The following is a 22593-nucleotide window of genomic DNA, read 5'->3' as shown; positions in this document are numbered from 1 at the left end:
GGTTGTCCTTGAGTTCAGGAACTGGTCTGCTCTTCTGCCAGTTGTACCTTCCCTGGTGAAGCCATTGCTGCGATTTGCCTGTTGTCCCCTACAGAACTGATGGTAGTGTTGGTGAAAGTTTACCAGGTAGAGATGTGAGGTAACACACTGCAGCTGAATGTGATACTTGAACTCCTCTCACGATGCCAATGCTATCTTCTGAGTAGAAGAATAAATGGCTTTTTATGGCCCATCCTCTCCCTTCTACTGTGAAGCTCAGAACTGGAAAATAGAAGCTGAAAGAAAAGCTGTCCAAGATTAAATGTCTCTGCTTCCCTCACTCTGTTCTGCTAGGCAGATGGTTGTGGTGGCAGGAACTTGCAGCTTTCCAGCACGTTGTTAGTCAATAGCTGATGTTACGCGTGTCTTCTTCCAAGGGGTTTTGGTGTAGCTACACTGAGTACAAAAAGTACTTCTGAGGCTCTTTACTCCTGCGATGAAGAAGAGTGAGGCTTTGGTATGGTCTGTCCTGATGGTGTGTTTTCCATTTGGAAGCAGCAGCTGTGGTAGAGAGCAGACAGTTCTGGAGCTTTTCCTGGAGGCTCTGATTCCCCATCGATTTGTTGTGCCTGTGGTAAGGCAGTTCTAATTGCAAGTATTCCTTACACTTCTATGGTCACAGGCTGGAAGCTTTCTCTTTTATTGGCATCATCATATTCTTGTAACAAGCCTCCTTGCATGTGCACTAGTGTTAATTAGGTGACTGTGTCTGAGCTTCCTGTGGCTCCCACCGTGTTGAAGTGTGATGCGTTGTAACATCTCAAAAAGCGAGTGTGGGAACAAGCAGAAACTGTTTACAGGCTTCCATCTGTAGGAGTGAGCTGCCTTGCTAAGCCTGAATAAAAGTAGCAGGAAACTTCTTTCAGACTGGCTTCACACTTCGGTAACAGTGTAGATATTGTACAAAGTTGAGAAGTGTATCCTGCTAATCCTAGTTGTTTAAATAGGAAGAGATTTGGGCAGGTTTTCTGACTACAATGTCTCTCTGTCTTGCAGAGATGAAGTCTCTCTGCTCATCAAGTTGTGTTTGCACACTGCAATTGAGTTAATATGCTTTAGGCAAGTGATCTTGTCTGGAATCGGTCCACTGGCAACAGATTTCTGATGCAGATGGATCAGACTTGGCTATGACTGACTACACAAATAGCTTGCCATGTCTGCGATGGGACCTTTGTATAAATTTGTGTTCATCCTTTCCAGCTGAGAAATGCAGCTTTATCAGTAATAATCAATTTGCTTTTCCTCCCCTCACAGGATAGCTCGGGCAGCACGTGGATCAGTGACAAGTCTACTGAGGACTGGCAATTTTTTCTAGCTTGAAGAAAATTTAAATTGGTAAGACTTGGCTTGTCACTTATCTTACTTGGGTTAGGAAAGACCCAGGGAGAAACCTGTCCCTTCAACAATAAATGCAGCCAGCTGTTTGAATTGTATGTTCAAAATAAGCTGGATCAGTTTAAGAATTTGATTTCAGGCTGGAAGGATATATTTTTTTATACTTTGCTTTTCTTTCTTTACTCTGAAGCCCTTGAAAGATTAGATATTAATCTAGTCCTTCAGCTGCAGAACTGCAGTGAATTAAAAGAAATGCTGAAAATGCCAGTGCATAGTGACCATCTTAAGTGCAGGCAGGATTTAGTACCAGTGTTCTCGTGGAACTGCAAGACTCAGACTGAGGAACTAATACAGTCGTTCTTTCAGATGCTCTGTTTCAAGTCTGGCTGCGAAGGAACACCTGTCCAAGCTGCCAAGGTGCCTTTATAGCCTGGCTTTTCACCCAGCTTCTGTTTGACCTGAGTAGTCAGGTCAAACCTGACCTGCATGTATTGACTGGCTGCAGACCAGGGGTTGACACCTGAGACACTGGTGCAGTTCTAGGGCAGCACTGATTGGGAGTAAATCTCCTTCACAGCTGATCATCTAGTTTTTCTTCTGGTTAGGGTGTTTAGAACAATACCAACTAAATTTTCTTTCAGCTTAAAAGTTGCTGGTCTGAGTTGATATGCTAGGATTTCCTGGCAGTGTTAACTTAACAAATTTAGTTGGTTTGCACAATTGTATGTTTAACCTGACAGTTGATACTCGTATCCAACACTGTATTTCTAAAAGCTTTAATGTTGTTTTTTTATCTCCAGGCTGAAAATGAGTGCAATATTGGAAACCTCTGAGCTGCCAGCAGTGTTTGATGGGGTGAAGCTAGCTGCAGTTGCTGCTGTTCTGTATGTTATTGTTCGCTGCTTGAATTTAAAAAGCCCAACTGCCCCTCCTGAACTCATTTACCAGGACTCTGCTTTGGCTCGCTTTCTGCTCAAATCCTGCCCACTTTTGACCAAAGAGTAAGTAGTATATTTTTTCCATGTTGACCTGTGTTATAGGAAGAAGAGCTGTGCTTATTGATTCTTCCTCATGTATTTCTTAAACTTGGGTTCAAATGGATGTCAGGGTATACTCCTGCTAAAATAAATTATTTCTAAGTCAAGCATTTCTTTATTGTCTCAGGTACCTGGATTTATGACCAAACCTTGTTGTGTGGCATTTTCCACAGATGTATAGAAAAAGTCATCACTGTTCATCTTTGCAGAAGCTGTATGCGGATATGCTATACCAGCTCTATATAGCCCACTGTCTGTAGAAATGGGGGAGGGGTGGGTGCAGTCAGCACTTGTTCATATTCTTGTACTCCTTTCTATTAGGGAAGGAATGTGTTGGGGCTCACAGGAAGGAGACGTTTTCATGGTGTGTCAGTGCCCTTATAATGAAGACAGGCTTGGCTATTAGTTTTAAAGTGCCTGCTGTTATCTGAAGTATGTTAAGGTGATTGAAAACTAATGAAATTTATTATTGGTGGAGCACATCCTAACTAGTTTAATAAAGTAATGACACAGAGGCCAGCTCTAAGCCTGTTGAATACACTTTCAAATTGACCTTATGTCAGCTGTGTGTTTGAGCAGGCTGGTCCCTGATCTTCCACTCCAAGACCTCCAGAATCAGTGCAGCTGCCCTTAACTTCACCAAGAACCTTTGCCAATAATAGGAAGCATTTAGTACAATTTTGTGAGGCTTTGGAGGGACAAGGACTTTGATTACAGTATTTCTCTTCTGCAATCACTTTGAAAACTTGCAAGTCCTATTTAGAAGCTCTAAATACATCAATTATATAGCAAGTGCTGAGTGCAGCTGCATGAACTTTCCTTTTGGATCTCAAAAGTCAAGCTGACTTAAGGATAGTCATTTTAGGGGAGATGAGAGGCTTTTAGCAGTGCTGTGTTAGGTGCCTTGATTACGTAAGGTATAAGATGTTAGGCCATGGGTTCTGTAAACTTCTAGAGCAAACAAAGCATTATCTGTTGAAATTGGAACCCAGAGAGGGTTCTGTGCTGCACTCCAAGTTGGTGGTAACATAAGTCTGTTTGGATTCTTGATTATGTCTAGTGCCTTAACTGCAAAGCAATTGCCTTCCTAAAAAATACAGTGAGGAGGTTTGAGTTACTTGGTACTTTAGAGACTTGCCATCTCAGTGTCGCACTCCAGAATGACATGTCCCTTGTCACTGAAGGAGCAAGCATGAAGCTGTGCTGATTACCAGCCTTGAAGGCATGTTAGTATTAGGCTAGTCTTTGGAAAGGGATTGTCAGCTAATTCAGAGTCCATTTTCCTGCTATTTCAACTCTGTGCTCACAGCACAGGCTCCTAGCACTGCTGTATTAGGGCCATGTCTGTTGACTTTCAGTTGGAGAACAAAGCATTCCCAAAAGAGTGAAAATGCAGAACATGTCCAGCAGTATTTAGCCATCTGCTATGCATTAATTGCAGGAGTGATGAGCTGCTTGCAGAACCCTGGTATTGTGTTAATAGTGTGCAGTCGTGGGTTGTTTGCCTTCCCTGGATTAGCTGAGCTCAGGCTTGCTGGCTTCTCTGAAAACTGTAGCAGTGATCTCCAGTACCTGGTTCTTGGGCAAAATATTGTCTGAAAGGCTTCCATGACAAAAGGCAGCAAACTCAGCTGAAACAAACTAGAACAAACTGTGTTGATAGGTAGCTGTTCAGTCCTCCTACCTCTGTATCTCTGTTAAGGAAGACAGGACTTGGGAATATAATTGCTGTGGGGAATTAGAAGAGTTTACAGGACAGACAACTCTTAAGATGTGTATGCGGTTATTTCTTTTTACTATTCTAGTGTTGTTATCACAGACTTTTTTCAATATAGAAATTTAAAAAAAAAATCAGATAAATCCTGTCTTTAGGCATGAAAGTCACCTGGAGACTAAAGGGGAACAAATACATTTAAATTCCTGCAATTATGCATGAAACAGTTTGTAGGATAATTAGGAAAAAGCTATGTGAAAACAGCTTGTGCCATACTCCACCGAAAAATCTTGCAAGGCTTTGATTACTTGCTAATTATTCAGAGTGCTAGGAAAGCTGATTAAGCAGCTCTTTTCAAATTCTACCATGAAAGCAAAGTAAGTAGCCCAGCAATCCCTTCTGTTATATCAGTACTGGGTTTGTTGTCAGATCTGTTATAAGACCAATTCTTCTGTACAGAGGAATGTTCACAGCTTTCAGACTGGCTGTGAACTGGCTTTCGGACCTGGTTTGTTCAGCTCCTGCTTAAGGGAGGAAGGGATGAGGGCACTGCTGTGAAAAACAGGCTGACAGGGAGAAAGAATAACTTTGCTTGCTTCTGCTATCTGTGCAGGTGTTCAAAAATTCTTAGAGTAAACACTTTTGGACTTTATTTTCCCTTTATGGCACAATCCTCACCTCCGGCCTAATTCAGTGTATTGTAGCTGTGGTGTCATTCAGTGAGCCAAGTGGTGGTAGATGAATAATTTAAGAACTTTGAATTGTAAAACTGCCTGAGATGGCTGTGTGCCAGGTACTTTGTACTTGTAGATGTTAGTACTGCTTTTTACAGTTCTGTAAACTGCCAGAAACTTTCTACATGTCCACCAAACATTGGGAAGCAGGAGAATCTGTTTTCCTAGTGCTCATGTTCTTTTACCTGTTTTTCCATTCCTCTGACCCTGTCCAGCTCTGTACTTTGGCTTACCAAGTGGAGTAGCATAATCAGACCCTTTTCCATTCAAATTGCTGCTTCTTGTATGGAAGCTCTTGCAATTCAGCACAGCTATTGGTGCCCTTGAGCACTTGGGCCTAACTGCTGGTGGCAGCTGTGTCCTTTTCCTGTCTTTCAGAAGGGTACAGAAAGTCCTTCTTCTGCTGTTATTCCTGTAGAAATGCAGCGCTGGCTCTTTGATTTGTGAGGATAAATTTGGCCAGTGCTTGCTGTACTGGGCTAGACTTTTGTGGCTGTTTACAGTTTATTCTAACAAAGTGTGTGTATCTTTATTTCTGTAGAGATGTGGCACGTGTCATCCATGTCGAAAATAATTATCCTCACTGTCTGCACACTTTTTATCATCAGTAAAGGCAAGCTTCTCAAAGATTGAGGCAAATGACTGTCAAGCCTCTTAGTAAACACTGTCAAAGATCCAGCCTAGATCCTTCTCATCCTTTGTTTGCACACCAACCTGTGCTGGGTGAGCAGGCTGCCTGGTACCAGAAGACTCTTTTACGCTGTCACTGCTTTTCCCTTAGATGCAAGGAGATGAGTAGTCAGAAAAGCTGTCTTCAAGCTTTTCAGTGTTCTTTTCTTTCCCCCTAATAGCAAGCAGTGTTTGATCCCTGTCAACTCCTTAGTGTTTTACTCTGGGAGGAACACTTCCAGGAGAATAATAAACTAGAAGAACAGTGCTACCCCTGAAGCTTTGGCAGGTGAACATGCTGAGAGGCAGAGAAGAATGGCAGCTCCCTGTTGGTAAATTGAAGCATTGACCTTGCAGAGAAGCACCCTCGGGGGTCTGAGTTTTTGGTGGGTGCTGTGACACTGGCAGCAGTCTTGTGTTCTCCAGCTCTTATCAGCAAGGAGGATTCTAAATGCTGTAAATCCTCATACCTTGTTTTGACTAAAATACTTCTTGTAGTCACTGGTGGGGGAGGAGGGGTGTGATGGGCTCTTTACTAAATAAAAGCTTCTGAAGTGGTGAAGGAGGTGGTTTAGTCAAGGAGGCCAGTCTGTATTTTTAAATAGTTCTGACTTCATACAGGTACTGTGGGCAGCAAACAAACACTTCTACTCCATTTATTTCTTTTTTGAGGCTCAGGGAATGTGGAAGTTCCATAACTTGCTTAAAATTTTTTGTTGTGTATCTGCTGTGTCCTCATCACGTTGAGCAGTCTAGCTGAGTTGATGGAGAAAAAGCTGCTTTCTACATATTTGGGGTCAGGGGTTGAACCCTGCAGACTTGTATGAGAGTTTCCTTGATTGGAATTCAAATTGCATTCCCTAGCATCAAATAAAGGACAAGGCTCAAAGCAAGCTTGATTTTTGTAAAGCATTCTTTAAATACCTCCAAACTGCTCTGTAAAGGGAAAAGAATAATCTCTTACCTGTTGTAATGCAGGTAAAAATTCTTAGAATGTCCTGACACTGAGAAGTTGTAGGCTCTGTTTTCTCACCATCAGTATCCAGTGTGCTATAGCACATGTAAGAGTTAATGTTTAAAGTGTTAATCTCCTCAGATGAAATGAAGCAATGCTCCAGAAATAAGCCTGTTGCTGAACTTCCACTTCAGATCTTTGAGGACCTGAATGCTGATGCCTGCTAATAAAAATAGCACAGTTTTTATGTGCTTTGTGTGAGCTGCTTATACAGCTGCTGCTTTCCTAAATTCCTGCATACTGGATGATGTACGTGCTCTAAAATGATAATTACTGCCTGAGAGCCACTAAATTTAATCTACAATCACATGCTGGAATTGTTTTAAATATTAAAATGTTAGGAGAAATTTTTGGGAAACACCTAGGAATTGTCTTGTTCTGGAGCACTGTGGGCAGCCACCTATCAAGATGTGAGGCAGTGCTGCACAGCTGAAATGCAGGTTTGGAGCTCAAACCCGAACAGTGTTGAGCAGATTTATGTAAATGGGTGTGAATTCACTTAACCACCTAAGAGTGATGAACTCTGTACATGTTGGGCCATGTAGGACAGCTTCCATAATAAGTAACTACCATCCCCAGGCCTGTTCTCCTGTCTGCCTCCTGTTACTGGAAGTTACAGGGCTGCTTACTGGAAGACATAACTGCTCCAAATCTTTATCATTACTCAGGGTGCCTGCTATCTACTGCTACTGACCAAAATGGGGAAATGAGTCAGTTAAAAGCCTTTGGGTCTGGAGTAAACTCAGAAGCCATTTTTGTTTCACAGAAAGAAAAATCTCCGGTTTTGGTACAACATAACTTTTCTTTTGGATTTTTTTATCAGTATGTGCTTGTCTGGGTTGTTGTGTTATGCTGTCATTGTCCTTGTTTGGAGGCCTTGGCAAGAGGTCCTCCTGGCTGGTGTTCACTGCTCAGCTCCTGTCACCATAAGCCACAATTGCATAGCAGTGGAAATGCTGCTTATAGACATAGACATCCCTGGGCTTTGGTACCTCTGGGAGCAGCTTCTCTGGAACAGGACACTGAGGAATATGTACTGAAGCATCTCCATGCTGTGCTGGAATAACCTCTGCAGTACACTGCTTTTCAGAACAACTTCAGGTCATAGCAGACAGAGAGGAAGGAGTTGAAAATCTGTTGTCCTTGAACACTTTCCTTGTTTCTACTTGTTATCAATGCTGGAGGGAAGCCACCTGGTTTTGAGTGAAGGGCCCTTCTTTGAAAGACATGGTTAAATTTAGCAGTAATTATAGTTTTAGCATAAAATCTGAAGGACGATACTCAAATGCTCCTTAGACTGAATACTACTTAATTGCTCAGTCTGCATTGTTTCCCTGTGTTGCATCCTGCTGAGCTTGTTTTCTTAAGGTAAACCACAAGAAGAATGCCCTGAGTACATGCGCTTCTGTCTGCAGGATGATTGTTTTGGAGAAGCATCTTTTTTCAGCTGTTTGCCATGAGGAATGTTGACTTCACTACAAAACAATCTGTTCTAGCTCTTGCTATCAGCCCTGGGTAGTTAGGTTTTTTCAGCTGGGTTGAGGATAGAAATGTCTCTGAAACTGTGTAGTAGGCTTAAATAAAATTTATCTAATCTGATCTGCCCTTTCAGAGGGTAAAGGCTTTTGCACAATTCCTGGCAAGTTTTCTCCCTCACCAGTGTCGTATTGTGCGCCTTTGGGACTGAAGAGTTCTTCCTGTGCTCTCTTCTTTTTGAATGATTTTAGTAAAAGCAAGCTAAGTCCACACCAACCCTGTAAAAAGATGTCCCATCCTTCAGTCTTGTACAGTCTTGTGCTGTTAGGCTCAGTACTTGCTCTTGGAAGTTCTTGTAGACTTTGTCTCATTGAAAGACATAAGTCACACGAATGTTTCAAAAATAATTTGTCCATTGGCAAAATGGAGGGTCAACAGAAATAGTGTGACAGGCAGATCATGTGTCTGATTCTGCTATAGATTGTAAGGATACCTTGTCCTCAGCTGAGAACAGATTTTACCTGAATTCAGTGACAGAGAGGAATCACTTACTGTAAAGGCTTTACCGGGTTTTGTAGTAGGTTAGATTGACAACTTGTTGTAGTAAACAGAAGTAATATCTTTATTAGCTGCTCGGTTTTGCATCAATCTTATACGGTAAGTTCTAATCTGTCTTAATTTTTCACTGATATTACAAGTTCTGTGCTATCTGGGCAACTTTCTTCCCTTTCCCTGTTGAAGTGTTGTGCTGTTCAGTCTCCTGAGCCTGGATACTTAAGGGATGTGGTTTGCCTCACAAGTCTGTTGCTTAAAGGCTGATGGGTCTAAACAAAAAGTTTAGATAGCAAGCTTTAGATAACAAGCTTCTTCTTGAACACTTGCATGTATTTGAGAGCTTCAACTGCTTTTAAAACTTACGTGCAAACTAGAAATATACTTAATGACTTGGTAGAACTTACAAATATCTGCATCAAAGTACTATGCACATCACTCATGCTGAAGCTTGGCTTTATGCAGAGTGACTAACACAAGCCATCTTTGCTGCAGGCAGTGATGCTTAAGCAGGTGGCTGGAGTTAGCATCATAAAAGATAAGCTGAGCATTTTACTTGGTCCATGGGATGCTCAAACACTTATGCATTCTGCAGGGAGTGACAGTGAATGCTCCCTTGTCCATAGGGCTTCACACAGTTTTAGCTTTGAGGGAAACGTGGAAACTGTAGTTGTCACTTGACCGTCATTATGGATGAAGTGAAAGGGATTCCTGCCTTAAATAAAAAACATGTCAAGGAAAACTGCATGTGCTGTTTGCCTGTAAAAGCAGTATAAAGGTTTGATTTATTGCACATCGGTACTTAGGTAACCTCCAGCTGGGTTATGCAAAGACAGGTCTGGGGGTTTCTTTCCCCGGAGAAACCATCAGTGACCTGAAGAGGCAGACTGTGGGAAGCAGTGTGCTTGAAACCATTTGCCTTCGTTTAAACTCTGGCAGTAGTGGTGAGGCTTTGAAGACTATTCTGATTTAATCTCTTAACAACATCCTGTGGTATGTGCTGCTGCATCTGTTCCAGTGGATGGCTGTAACCTATGGCTGGGAACTGAACTGTAGGTTAAACATGAGGATGTCTGCAGATATCCTTGATTTTTGGTTTGTTTTGGTATTTTTTCACGGTAGCAGTAATCAGCTATAACAGCTGTATAACTTAGCTGCTGTAGCTGGACAAATTGCTTTCCTGTTAGCCCTATAGGGTAAGATTTTCAGATAGTCTTTGAGTTGAAAAGCACTGTATGGAAGCAGAATCACCAAAACTTTCCAATGCATGTTCTCACCCAAGATTAGAAACCATGAAGCAATGCTGACATCTGAGTCTCCTAAAAGAGCTGAAAATTCTTATTATAGGTTGTATTTGTCAGCTCCCCTCAGAAGGTGCTAGCAAACCCTATCAGTAAAGGATGTCTGTGGGGAGAAAAAAAGACAAAAAGCTAGTCAGGCACTGTCTAGTGTGGAGTATGGCTACTGATGTGAACTGGTGCCACAGTAAATGACTGGGGTGAAGCCAGCTGTTTTTCCTTATGTTGGGAGAGCAGTGTCTCTTCCATCTGGCATAATAGGTGTGTTCAGAGCCCCTGCACTGAGCTGTATGAGACTTGAGCAGAACTGTGTGTAGTTCTTGGGCAGCCTGGTTTAGTCTGACAGCCCTATCCCAGTGGGTATTTACTCTGGATTGTGAGAATGGACCCACTGACTACTTTCCAGCTCTAGCAGCTATTGCAGAGGATGAGCTTGTCCAGCCTCTGTCACTGCTGGGAATCTGCACAGTTCTACATTGTGCCTGGCAAGACCCAGTGCAGGGATGGTCCCTAACAGAAGAGGGGTGTGATGCTCCTGGCCTTGCCTGGATCCTTTGAAAATCTTTTTAGTTGAGTGATCAAATCCAGAATGCACTGAGGGCTCATTTACAAGGTTGTGAGCAACTTTTGCAGCCTTTATTGAAGCACTACCTGCTTCTCCAGAAATCTGTTTTGGATCTCTTTGGGAAGTGCACTTGCAAAAATGAGTGAAACTACAGCAAACTGTTGTGTTGCTTTGACTGTAAGAAGTCTCCCTCGTAGTGAGGGTGAAGAATGGGGAGAAAGAGAGCATACTGCTGCCCTTGTCTTGCTAAACAAGCCTAAGTAGTTTTTATTTGATAGGAAGTCTCTTTAAGGAGTGTGTGGGAGAGGAGGGAGTTGCGGATATGACACATAAGAGCTGGCATGGGGAAAGGTCCAGCTGTATGAGTAGGCAGTGTCAGAGCATAAAGGTAGGGTTTGTCACGTTCTGGTGGATTATGGGCTTTAGTAAATTTGAGCTGCCTAGTTCTCTTCTTCTAGAAGAGAGAGGAACATGATCTCTGCTTCATGTGCTCTCAAGAAGGCAGAAGGAACAATTGCAGGAAGCCCCAAACACAGCAGGGAGGGACTTGCTAATCCCTCAGGATCCAAGGCGTTGTCAGAAGCTCTCAAGCTTCTTCTGGATAGCCTGGTCTGTGCACCAGAGACCACAGTTCTTTAACTGGAAGTGTGTCTCCCGGGACTGCTGTTCTCCTCAACAATAAATCATTCATGCTTTCCTGTTCAGAGCTGATGTAACTCTCTTTTTCAAGGCATTGGCTCAGTCTCCTTTGCTGAGTGACCAGGTGACTTGCCCACAGGCTGGTGGTGCTAGGGCGCAGTATGTTTCCTGTTAAACCACTTGCAGCTCTGCTTGTGCTAAAACAAAATTGATAACTAAGCCTTTAATGCTTTCCAGCTCATAGCTGTGTTTCTCACGTATCTTTTTTGAGGGCCTGTAAGCCAGGAAAAGAGACAATCTGCCTTGTTACACAGCTTTAATATACCCTTGATAAGCATGAATAATTGGTAGACTCGCCCCTCTTACTGGAAGGGATTTGTTATTCAGTGGAGTTTGGCCAGTTTTGACTGGTTCTTTTAACACTGTCTCAACTTTTACCTAATTCTGAACAGCAAAATCAACCTGTACTGTGCTCTTTGCTTAACTTAGTAAAGCAGTTCTGTGTAAAATGATCCCAACCAGCAAGTCTTGGGGCTTTCAGTTTTCTAGAACTTGCTGTGAATCCTGCTGTTTCTGCCACTGACTTGTACAGTCAAGTGCTTACACAGGTTCATGTGGCTCTACCCAGGAGGCTTCAGTGTTTCAATTAAAACAGATTTACAGCACTGTGCAGTTCTGGAGGTCACTTTGGTTGGTTGGCAACATGCAGTCCCAGTCTCACCGAGGCACAAGGCCTCTGTGTATTCAGTGAGAAGCATTTGTTCCTCTAACATCTCAATAATAGGGAATGTGCGGGGTTTGGCTTCTGCTGTTGCTATCAGTGCTGATTTTTCAGCTTTGAGAGCGTTTTGGTCTCTCCTCTTTTATAAGGCTGCAAAGATCACTGCTGCCAGTTCAGTCATGGCAAAAACAATTCCATATTTGTTATTATATTTGGGAGCTGGTGAGAGATTTATGGGAGTGCTTACCTGTTCTCAAAGGCTCGTTAACACAGCAGGGGTAAGTAATTAAATTATTGCTTTTCAGGTACATTCCACCCCTCATCTGGTGTCCAGACAGCTCTTTATGGAAAAATGGGGAGAGTGAGATCACCACATCCATATGGACTTCGCAAGTACCTCACGATGCCAGATGGAGCGACAGCCACCTTTGATCTCTTTGAGCCATGCTCTGAGCACTGCACTGGAGGTGAGTCAAACAGCTGCTGGCTGCTAACCTTGATTCTGTGCTCTGGGGGACAGATGAGGAATAGAGCCCTCAGAAAAAGCAGATTTCTTTTTTTTTAACTGTCAGAGTTGAGATCTTCATGGTACAATGCTGCACAAGAACAGTTACTGTTATCTTTATTGCTGAAGAGAACCTGAGCAGTGCTTTTCTAATGAGATAAAAGTTCAGTGGCTAGAGCTGGTGATGTTGGAGCTTTGCACATGAGAGTTACAGTTAATTTGAAGTGCAGATGATAATCCTGAATGTAATTTACTGTGCTTACTTGAATTACAGCAATTACTTTCTTGGTTGATGAAATGATATCTTGTTAAACTAGTGAATAGTGTCAGCAGATCAAATATCATTAGATTAGCCACAAAGTAGATGATGGCTAATGTCAGGTGATCAGAATGTCTGTGCTTAGCAAAGCTTCATTTGGAAGATCTCTATTACACCCAGCTCGAGAAGGGAAATGAGGGGGAAATAGTGCAACCAGTCTACTTGGGAGGCTGGACTCCACAGCTTCCACGCATGTCACAGTCAGAACAGGCTGTCAGAAGGCAGAACATGTGTAACATCAAAAGTGTCCTTCGGAGGGAAGAATGTACTCTTGGTCTCTAGGCAGTGCCAGTAGAACTGTTTGCACAGCTTTCCCTGAAGTTAAAAACTGTTCATCTCCCCTAGCATGAATTACTTTTTCACATCTGTAGCACTAGAGCTGCTGGTCTCCTGTCCCATATGGGATTTTTGGCAGACTAGTAGGAATTCTAGCTTGCTTGTGGTAGGTGGTTTCCCACGGATCTGAAATGGAAGCCTTCTGACTCTCTTAATTTGCATGAAGTGACATTTACTTAACTTCCCTCTCTCTCTGAGCACAGATGATGTCACGATGGTGATCTGCCCGGGGATTGCTAACCACAGTGAGAAGCAGTACATCCGCACCTTTGTTGACTATGCCCAGAAAAATGGGTACAGGTGTGCTGTCCTCAATCACTTGGGAGCCCTGCCAAACATTGAGCTCACTTCACCACGGATGTTCACATATGGTAGGTACTTCGTGGCACCTGGGGAACTTATTTTCAAGCTTGTGGAGTTTCTAGGGCTTGATCAGCCTCCTTCAGGATAACACAACTGCTGTACCCCAATGAGGGTAACAGTTTTGTACTGTTTCTTGGGAGTTAAACTGAGCGTAGATGGGAGGAAGAGGGCAGGCTAATACTGAATTCACTTTTGTCTCTTCTGCCAGCTCTTACACATGTATTCTCATCAAGAGGCAGTTTTTTGTTAGAAAACTTTTTTGGGGAAAAAAACCCCTTTTGTGGCTACCAAGAGCCTGTTCAAATGATTTTAGAGATACTGAAATTGCCAGTTTCATGGAATGTGAAACAAACCTGTCCCTGAAGGATAAATGCCATTTCTGAGGCTTTGTAGGATGCAACCTGAGAGGAGTTTGTACCAGCCTTTCCAGAAAGTACATTTATATCCCAGGAGGGACACATGAGGATTTGCCCCAGATGTAACACAAGTCAACAGCAACAGTTGTAGAGTATGACAGTAAAGCTGCAGAAGTGGTAGTGCTCAATTGCCATGATTTTGGGCTCTCACCTTGAGTATAAGGAAGTCGTTCTTAACCTAGAAATTAAAAGGAATAAATTATTTGAAATTGTCAAGGGTGACTCCAGTTAGTCTTAATTGCCCTCTTGGTGAGTAATGTGCTCTTTGTAGAATGGGCCCTCTTTGCCTGTGACCTAATCTGCTTGTTCCTGAGCTCTCTTGAGCCCTCTTCTCCTTCTTTACTGTAAATATCTATAGGTACCCTGTCAATTGTGTGTGGAGCAGATTTGTGTTAGCTTTTGTTTTTTTAAAGTTAGGCAAGCTCCTGATTAGAGTTTGGATTATAACAGAATAGTTATCTTGAACAGGTAATTGTCAAAATAGATGTATTGTGCTTTGAGGTGCCAAATCGAGCAGGCAAGTAGGCTGTAATGCTTTGTTGCTTGTTCTAGAATTATTAAATATATTCCTCTTTGGGAAACACTTCAGGAATACCAAATACCTTCATTTGTAGTGAGGCCCTAGGCTGTTAATGGCTGCAGGACTACCATGTCTTGAAAACTAAATTTGTCCTTGTTAAAGCATTTGTTATTTTGCTAAAAGTTAAGAGTTTGCTTTCATGGAGCTTTGCTCTAGGCCTAAGGGTGTTATTCTGTAGTGCATCTCTTGAGACATACCCTTCTGAGTCTTTCATAGCCTTGGAAAGGGCAAAGAATGCCTAGCACTTCCTTTGAGCAAGACAGTAAATCACTTGGCAGAGTTGCTTGTTAAGTGCCAGCAAGACCATGAGCAGACTTTACTCTGCCTCCTACCCAAATAACTCAGTGCCCTTTCAGCTTTGCTGTATTCCAGGCATGCTTGTTGAGGAGCAAGTAGCCTAAATCTGGGATTTGCTGAACCCCAGCCTCTATATCAAGTTTGACCTGTTGCTATTCTAGTATTGGATTCCTGAGCTGCCCTGAAATCACAAAGGTCAAACACTGAAGTATTTCGACCACTGGCTTCTTCCAGAGGAAGCCAGAGCAGTGCAGCATTTGTTGTCTTGAAGATTGCTCATTAAGAATGTTCACAAGGAAGTGCCCAAACCCTGCGGAAACACTCAGGAGCTTGCTGTTCCACTGAAGCAAACAAACCGTGGTGCTCAGAGTTTACTCCAGATCTAGGTAAAGCTGGAGTCTGATGTCTGAGGATGCTACAGCTGGGGTGAGGGCACAGTGGAGCAGTGTTAGGTTAGTACAGGGTAGAATCCTGGAATGCTAGGATTTATCTCACTGGACAAGTTCCAGAGGAGAGAGCTGAGCGTCTGACTCTGGACAGGAAGAAACATCTGGAGTTCTATTCCTGTTGTCGGTGTGATGCCTTCTGTGATTTGCAGCCTTAAATCCAAAAGGAAGGTTAATGAGCTGCATAAACAGTTGATACCAGTGTACTAATGCCATCACTACTGCAGCTGCTTCTCCATACTTCCTTTTCCTGTACTCATAAGCAGAAGAAATAGTTGTAGGTACTCAGATTGTTGCCTGTGTGGAGGCCTTCAAGTCTCTCAAACAATTGGAGGATGCCAGTACTGCCAGAAACTGGATCCCTCAGTGCCTGCAGCCTGTGGGATGCAGGTGGGTGTTCACTGACAGCAGAACAGATCTGTACAGAGGCACTTAACTATTCTCTTGATGTGGGGATACCCACGTGTCTTTTAGGGAGCTGCAGGATCTTTACCCCTTCACTGGTTACAAAGGGCTGAATGTGTCTGTGCTTAAACCCTTCTCTCTGATTCCAGAGATCACCTGCTCAGTCAGGCTCTGCAGCAGTCTGCTGGCAGCTCTTCCTGACAAGCCACTCTCTTCCCCTCCTGATAGCAGCACGGATTTGGGGATCCATGGTGGTCTTGCTAAAAACAAAGGAGCAAACTGCATTCCAGATACCCCATTTCACTTCAAAAGTGGTAAACTGCCTCAGGAAAGTAATGATGTGTGCTGGTCCTGCATAGTAATGTCAAGCCCAGAGTTGCTGGACTGCTTCTTAAGCTGTTTTAGAAAGGAAGAGTTTTGATTGTCACGTTAACTGTCACCATGATTTTTAAGCAACTAAATTTCATCTTGCTTTGGCACTCTGTCAGAACTAAGCATGAGCTAAGCTCTACAGGACTCACAGATGTATTGAACACATGTGAATCAGAGCTGTTAAAACCTTAAGGCTATTGAAAAGTCAGAAGGGGTAAGAAAGCTGAATTCAAAGCATGCAACTGAAGCTTCAAGTGAGAATTGAAATATATCAGATGCTTTTTAACTTCGTTCTTCTTTTTAGGATGCACCTGGGAATTTGGTGCCATGGTGAATTACATCAAGAAGACCTACCCTCAGACCCAGCTGGTTGTCGTGGGCTTCAGCCTGGGTGGAAACATAGTGTGCAAATACCTGGGAGAGAGCCAGGCCAACCAGGAGCGAGTCCTCTGCTGTGTCAGTGTGTGCCAGGGGTACAGTGCACTGAGGTGGGTCTGGGGTCTTCTCCGTGCTGGTCTCTTCTGGGAGTGCAGGAGTGGGCAGATCTTTGCAAGGACAAGGTGAAGATGGGTGTTTCTCTTGCACTGAACTGGTCTGACACACTGAGTGTGTAGGACGGCACCTTCCTGAAGGAGCCTGAAGCTTTGTTGATTTGCAAGCACAAGTAAACTTTGTCAGCAATGCAGACAGGTTTTCTGTACCTGGCCAGGTACCTGCTGGCAGCTTCTGGACTGTGCATGTGATGCTGTCTCATGGCTGCAGTGTCCTAAGAGGAGGCATTCCCTGTGCAGTCCTGGTGTAATTAACCAGGCAGGCTGGGCAGCGTGATCAGCTGCTGAGCTGATGCCAGGTTTGCAAGCAATAGTTTACACTGTCTCATCACTGTGAGAAAGATCCCGTGGTTCATAATAGCTTGTTTGGTTTCAGTGTGCAGTTTCATCTGGCAGCTCTTACCTGGGAAGACTGGAAAGACACAGCACATTCACTGTCAGTCCATGCTCCCCTCTTAGTGTGTGTCACTGAAACAGTGCTGTGGGCTGATCAGGGGATGGAGAGGTGCATGCAGCTGTGTTATAGGAGTGGGGAAGGTGGGGAGGGAAAGTATTGCAGCCCTAAAGTCTGAAAGTATTAATCTGTCTCCCCACCTGGAAGCCAAGGCTGTGGCACTTTAGGAGCTGTGATGGCTTCACTTGCATGTGTTGATGGAGGGTCCAGGCACAGCACTGCTGGTTGAAAACTGGACTTGACTAAGGTACTTTAACCTTTCTGGGTATGCACAGCTAATGGAGATTCAAATGCTATAACTGGCTAAGCTGCTCTTTTCAGTTTTTGCTGTCTGTACATGCTGACAATTACTAAGGTGTAGCTGACTGTGCAGTAATTTACCTGCAGTTTTGAGCCATGAGACTATTTACAAGGCAGAAGGGGCTGTTGAGACTCAGGTATTTGGGTCAAGATCCTTTGGGCTGATATAAATGGTGAAACTGTGGCAGGTCTGTGAGGGGCTTGCTGTGGAATTTGGCCTCACAGCCTGGTCAAGGTAGCTGGAGCTCTCGATGCTGATGATGCTCTGCCTGTGCAGGGACCAGCTTGTTATTCAGCAGTCTGAAGACACCTTTTATGAATCAGGTTCTTACAGGTAAAAGCAGAAAGCTTTTCCAGAAGCATTAAGATGTGAGTAAAAGCTTGATGTGCATGTAATATTCCAGCTATCTAATCCCTTTTGAGGTCAAATGTGACTACTGCTAAAAAAGTGTATAATCTGCTGCTAGTTCACACCCTTAAAATCTGAACAGATGTACAGGAACAGCTGTTCTATTTTGTTTCAAGTAAAATGTTCTTAGCTGTCCTGGGGTTCTGGCATAGAGCATCCTTTTGAAGCCAGCTCCTTAATTGCAACCATCAGACAGGGTTTGCAGGGATAATATCTGGCTGAGGTCCACTTGGTTCATCTTCTACAATTATGCAATATTGTATTCCTGATCTCCAAAATGATGTTGTGAGTAATGCTGTTATGCTTGCATGGCAAAGACAACTTGATGAACAATTCTTCACTTGGATATTTGTGTGGAAAAACAACTGGCTGGGTTTTTTTTCTTTTCCCTGAGTTTAATGCACCCCATCGTGTGGGTTGTGTGGATTATTGAGCTCTTGCCTCCACCTGCTGGGTAAACATCTCCTAGCAAACCTCCTGCCACACAGCATCTGCTCTGTATTACTGGACAGCCAGCAGGAAGGCTTTTCAGGTCTTGTCTCCCTTCCTAATATCTACATCTGCTGTAAGTGCTAATTAGCTGAAGAGCTAGGAGAAAACATCTACCAAGCAAAAGACAGGAGGAGGGAGGGCCTTGTGCCCTGGATATAAAATTGGGAGGGAGGAGGTGCAAAGCCACTGCCTTCCCAGGTTTGCTCTGGTAGGTTAAAATAGCTGGCTTCAGCCTTCAGGGCTACATGGAAGTGGATTACCCTGGTAGACAAGACCAGTTAGTTTACAATTCCTTTTTTTTTATATTAGCTTGTCCAGCATTTATTCCCCAAATAACTTTCATAAATGAAGGAAAAAGGTTTTAGTGAACAAGGTGAACTGAGGATCTGCCTTTCCAGAGCAGCAGCAATACCAGGATCTGCCAGAAGAATGAGACTCTTAGTTTAATGAATTAACACAGAGTCTAGGGAATGTGTTCCCTGAGGCTAAACAGGGACAGGTCTCCTCATTCCTTAATCTCTGCCTGCATAGGCTTGATTCTGCTTCTTGATCTTGTGGAATGCATCTTCACCATAGCTACAGGCTGTGGGGAGAGACCTCAGCTCTGAAACCTGGGCAGCCCTCAAAATACTGGAAGCTGCATGTGGTATTGGTTTTTTTTTTTATGCTTGCAGCTCTTCATATTAGGAGTACTGCTGTACACCACAGGGACTGCAGGGCAGCATAGCAGCTTTAACTTCAGACATCTTGTGATAACTTAATAGGTTTGCTTGGAAAACCTTTTGTGAAGAAAGAAATGTGCCTTTTCCTATCTTCCTTTTTTCACCTCCCCTGGTATAAATGTGGTAGGTATAGCCTGGCTAGATAAAAAGATAATGGATTTTTTTTTTTTCAAACCATACTCCAGCATGGCTAATTACAAGAAAACAGCTTGCTCTTGCCTGGTAGGGGACTTGCAGGATATAGCTTGGAAGGTCATGTTAAATCTACAGTAGTTCTCATGGTATGTTAATGTTTAAGTGGTAGGAGAGCCTACCGCTTTCAGCAGTAGCTGAAACTGCTCCAGCATTCTTCAGTCTCAGTAAATGATAGTATGTTCCCTCAGTAACAGCAAACCCTGCTAGGAGTAAAGCTCTAACCTGCCCATGACCCTGCACAGCAAAGGAGTGCTGGTATCTGGCAGAGCTCACACAACTCTGGGTGGCTTAAATTCTGTTTTAACAACAGATAAGCTGTGAAGTGCTCTGCTGCTTTTGAGAATAGGTAAAGGCTTCGACTCAGATGCCACTGCAGCTGCATCTAGTATTTATTCCTACAGTTCCTGCCAATGAAGTGAAACAATAATAATATCTGTACATATTGGAAACATCTGCACAAATTATTTCCTCTGCAGAGCTATATTACACAATAGGCAGCACTGTTGAGCAACAGGTTTTAGCCCTTTCCTTGAAAGTCCTATTATGTAAATTACATTCAACTTCTGCAGAGGGATACTAAAATCCTCTTGTCAGTGTTGTGGATCTTGATTGATGGCTCTTAAATGCTCTGATCAAAACCACTAATTGCATTGTGCAAGATGAGACTGCAGATCTGTTTTCTGATACTAAGGAACTTCATCAAAGTGGAAGTCATTTCCTGGAAAAGGTTAAGCTGTGGCAGGGAAGGCCTGGAGGTTTGTTTACACAGCCCCCAGGCTGCCATAAGATGTTAACAGTGTATTAATCTGATCTTTCAAGAGCTCCACTAACAGCTTTGTTTGTTCTGCCCTGTTTTTTCTAGGGCCCAGGAAACCTTCATGCAGTGGGATCATTGTAGAAGATTTTATAACTTCCTCATGGCAGACAACATGAAGAAGATCATCCTTTCTCACAGGTACTGCAGTACATCACTTACACTGACAGTATTGATTAGGTCAATTGCTATATTGGATTTGTCTGCCTGGTCCTTTAAAATAGGACTCCTGAGAGGTTATGCACAAGTTCCTTGGTGGGTCTTTAGATGAACCAACAGAGAAGGTGAGCTTATGTCAATCTCATTATACTGTAAAATAGACAAATAAGCTTTGGTCATCTTGTTAGAAGAAAGACTTGGTTGTCTTTTTGTATTCTGGGGAAACTTGCTTAATGAATAAACAAGACATGCACAGGAAAACATTGCAATTAGACTTCAAAGTGGAGTATTCTGCATCTGTTTCACTTCTAGCCAAAGAATTCCCTATTGAAGGAGCCTCTTGTTCTGCCACCTACCTGAGGTAGGACTAACCTTCAAGATCTGCTGTATGGAGTTGCTGCTTATCAAACAAGCAAATAGTCAAACCTGTAGCTCTGGCTTCTAGCTGTTCCTCTAGAAAGAGCATGTAGCCAGCAAAACACTCAACATTGCTGTTCCTGGAGTGCAGGTGTACTGTAGGATCCCTCTGCTGCTGTTGCTGTTCTGTGGCTCTTGCATAACAAAGAAATTTGTGTGCTAAACAGGTGACTGTGCTCAATGTTGGTGCTTTCCCCACCAAAAGGTCTCTGGGTGGTACTTTCTAGGCAAGGAAGTACCTCATCTATGTGTATTGGAATTTGCCTGACTAAAGGGAAAGGAAGGGAATATCTAAGACCTATTTCACTGAAGGAGCATGTGTCACTTCAGAACTTCAGGTTCTTTGTTTACACTCCTTTGCAGTATAAAGCACTTGGAGGAGGAGGGTAGCCAGTGTAGGATGATCCACATAATTCATTCCAGGTTTACAAATATTTAGACACCTTGACCAAATTTGACATTTGAAGTTAGGTAAGATCCCATTAAAAGGTACTTAAATTCTTAACCCAGAAAAAGCCAGTGCTGGCTTGAAGGCCAAGTGTGTTAAGTAAACTTTTTCCATAATCACTTGTGCTCTAACTCCCTCAAATCAAACCTAGCCTCCCTCCTGCTCTGCCCTGCAGCTTGCCTCTCAAAGGGAATAAAAATCCCTTTCCAACTTGTGGCTTTTGTTCTGTTTCTTAGGGCAGAAGTTTGTTCTGGTAAAGAAACACATCCTCCCCTGAGGGCAATAATTAATATGACAAGTGTCCATAGTAAATAGCTTTCTTCTAGGGTAATACCCTGAGTCACTTCTGTGTGTGAGGTAGCCTAAAGTCTGTGCTGGGGGGCTTTAGAACCAGATGGTGAAGGAGATGCTATGCCCAGGATTGTTGGTGCTCTCACCCAAACCACCCACAGGTTTGGTCTGAAGCCAAAGAAGCCTCCCTCCTAACATGTAGCCTCTATTCCAATTACCCTTAGTGCTCTCTGTTCTGGGAAGTTTCTTTTAAGAGGGCCCCCCATGCAGTTTCTCAGTGTATAAGGGAAAGCATTTTTTCCTACGAGGAGGCTGCTAGGGTTTGTTATGTCTTGCTGCAAAGGTAAGTGGACAAATAAGCTGTTCTTGCTCCCAAGACAGCCTCATGTTTATGTAGCCCACTTCTAATCTTATCTTGTCAGATTTGGTAAACTCAGTTGTCCTTGAACAGGTCATGGTTTTGCTGCCCTTATGTTATTTGGATGTAATTCTTGATGCTACTCTTTCCAGGCAAGTTCTTTTTGGAGATAACAACATGAAGAAGCCACAAAGCCTGTCAGATGCTGATCTGGGCAAGCTCTATACAGCAACATCACTTATGCAGATCGATGATAACGTTATGAGGTATGAAGGGCAATTCTCTGCTCCTGTATAGCGCTCCAAGTACCCTCTCTTCCCAGTGTTGCTCTTGCAAGCCCCTTGCTGAGCCTGTTGGAATCTGCTGAAATACAGTGAACACAACTTCAAATTCTTGCTTGCCTCCACATTAAAGAAAACTTAGCAGAGAAAAGGAAAAAAAACAACAAAAAACAACTTACTATTTACAGTCACAGCTTCTTGAAAATCATCCAGGAGGCATTTATTTCTTGGTAACACCTGAACCTGCAGCCTTCACTAAGGTAGGAAGAGGCCAGCTCTGCTGCCAAGCTCTAGCAACAAAAAAGGGGAATGTGGAAAGCAGCTCAGAACTGCTCATGGATTTCCTTAGCTCTGTTTGAAAACATCTTCTCCCTGTAAAACACTGCTGCTTTCTCAATACACAGTAGGGCTGACTGAGATAATGCAACCTTTCTTATTTGTCATACTAACACCTAATTAAGTGCTCTGCTTTAATAAGCAGTAGCCTGTTACTGCCTGTGCCTTTGACATCAACATAACACTTGAAGTGGCAGTGTTCATACCATGGCATGTTCTGTATCAGGCATTGACCCCTTTCCAAAATAAAACTGTAAACTGTTAGCTAAAAAGCTGTGACACTTTTGGCAAGCTAGGAGTATCGTTGGCTGCTTATAAAAAATCCATTCCTAGGGAAATCTCCCTAGTTGTCCCCCATCCCTGAGGCCTTTCTAGCTTGGACTAACAGCTATGTTGTCCCTTTTATTAAAAAAAAAAAGGCACTTGAATATAGGCTTACTGAATTCTTGGTTTGGGATGGTGTGAAGGGATTTGGCAAAGAAGTGGAACCACAGTGAATTCTGGGGAACTTGTCCAGTAAGTTTGAGGTTTAT

General features: G+C 43.1%; 1 protein-coding gene across 1 annotated transcript in view; it reads left to right on the top strand.

Moving 5' to 3' along the window:
- Window positions 1-22593, top strand: part of ABHD2 (abhydrolase domain containing 2) — a 38899-nt gene that overhangs the window by 8653 nt on the left and 7653 nt on the right. Inside the window, 8 exon segments of the mRNA XM_008640089.2 lie at window positions 1294-1374; window positions 2175-2375; window positions 12100-12120; window positions 12122-12261; window positions 13158-13325; window positions 16138-16321; window positions 19819-19911; window positions 21596-21709. Coding sequence (XP_008638311.1) covers window positions 2182-2375; window positions 12100-12120; window positions 12122-12261; window positions 13158-13325; window positions 16138-16321; window positions 19819-19911; window positions 21596-21709 — 914 coding nt within the window. The 5' untranslated portion in view covers window positions 1294-1374; window positions 2175-2181.

The sequence above is a fragment of the Corvus brachyrhynchos genome, unplaced genomic scaffold (assembly GCF_000691975.1).
Source record: "Corvus brachyrhynchos isolate BGI_N302 unplaced genomic scaffold, ASM69197v1 scaffold97, whole genome shotgun sequence".
NCBI lineage: Eukaryota > Metazoa > Chordata > Aves > Passeriformes > Corvidae > Corvus > Corvus brachyrhynchos.
Note: the sequence above shows the minus strand (reverse complement) of the source record. Positions and strands in the feature narration are given on the sequence as shown.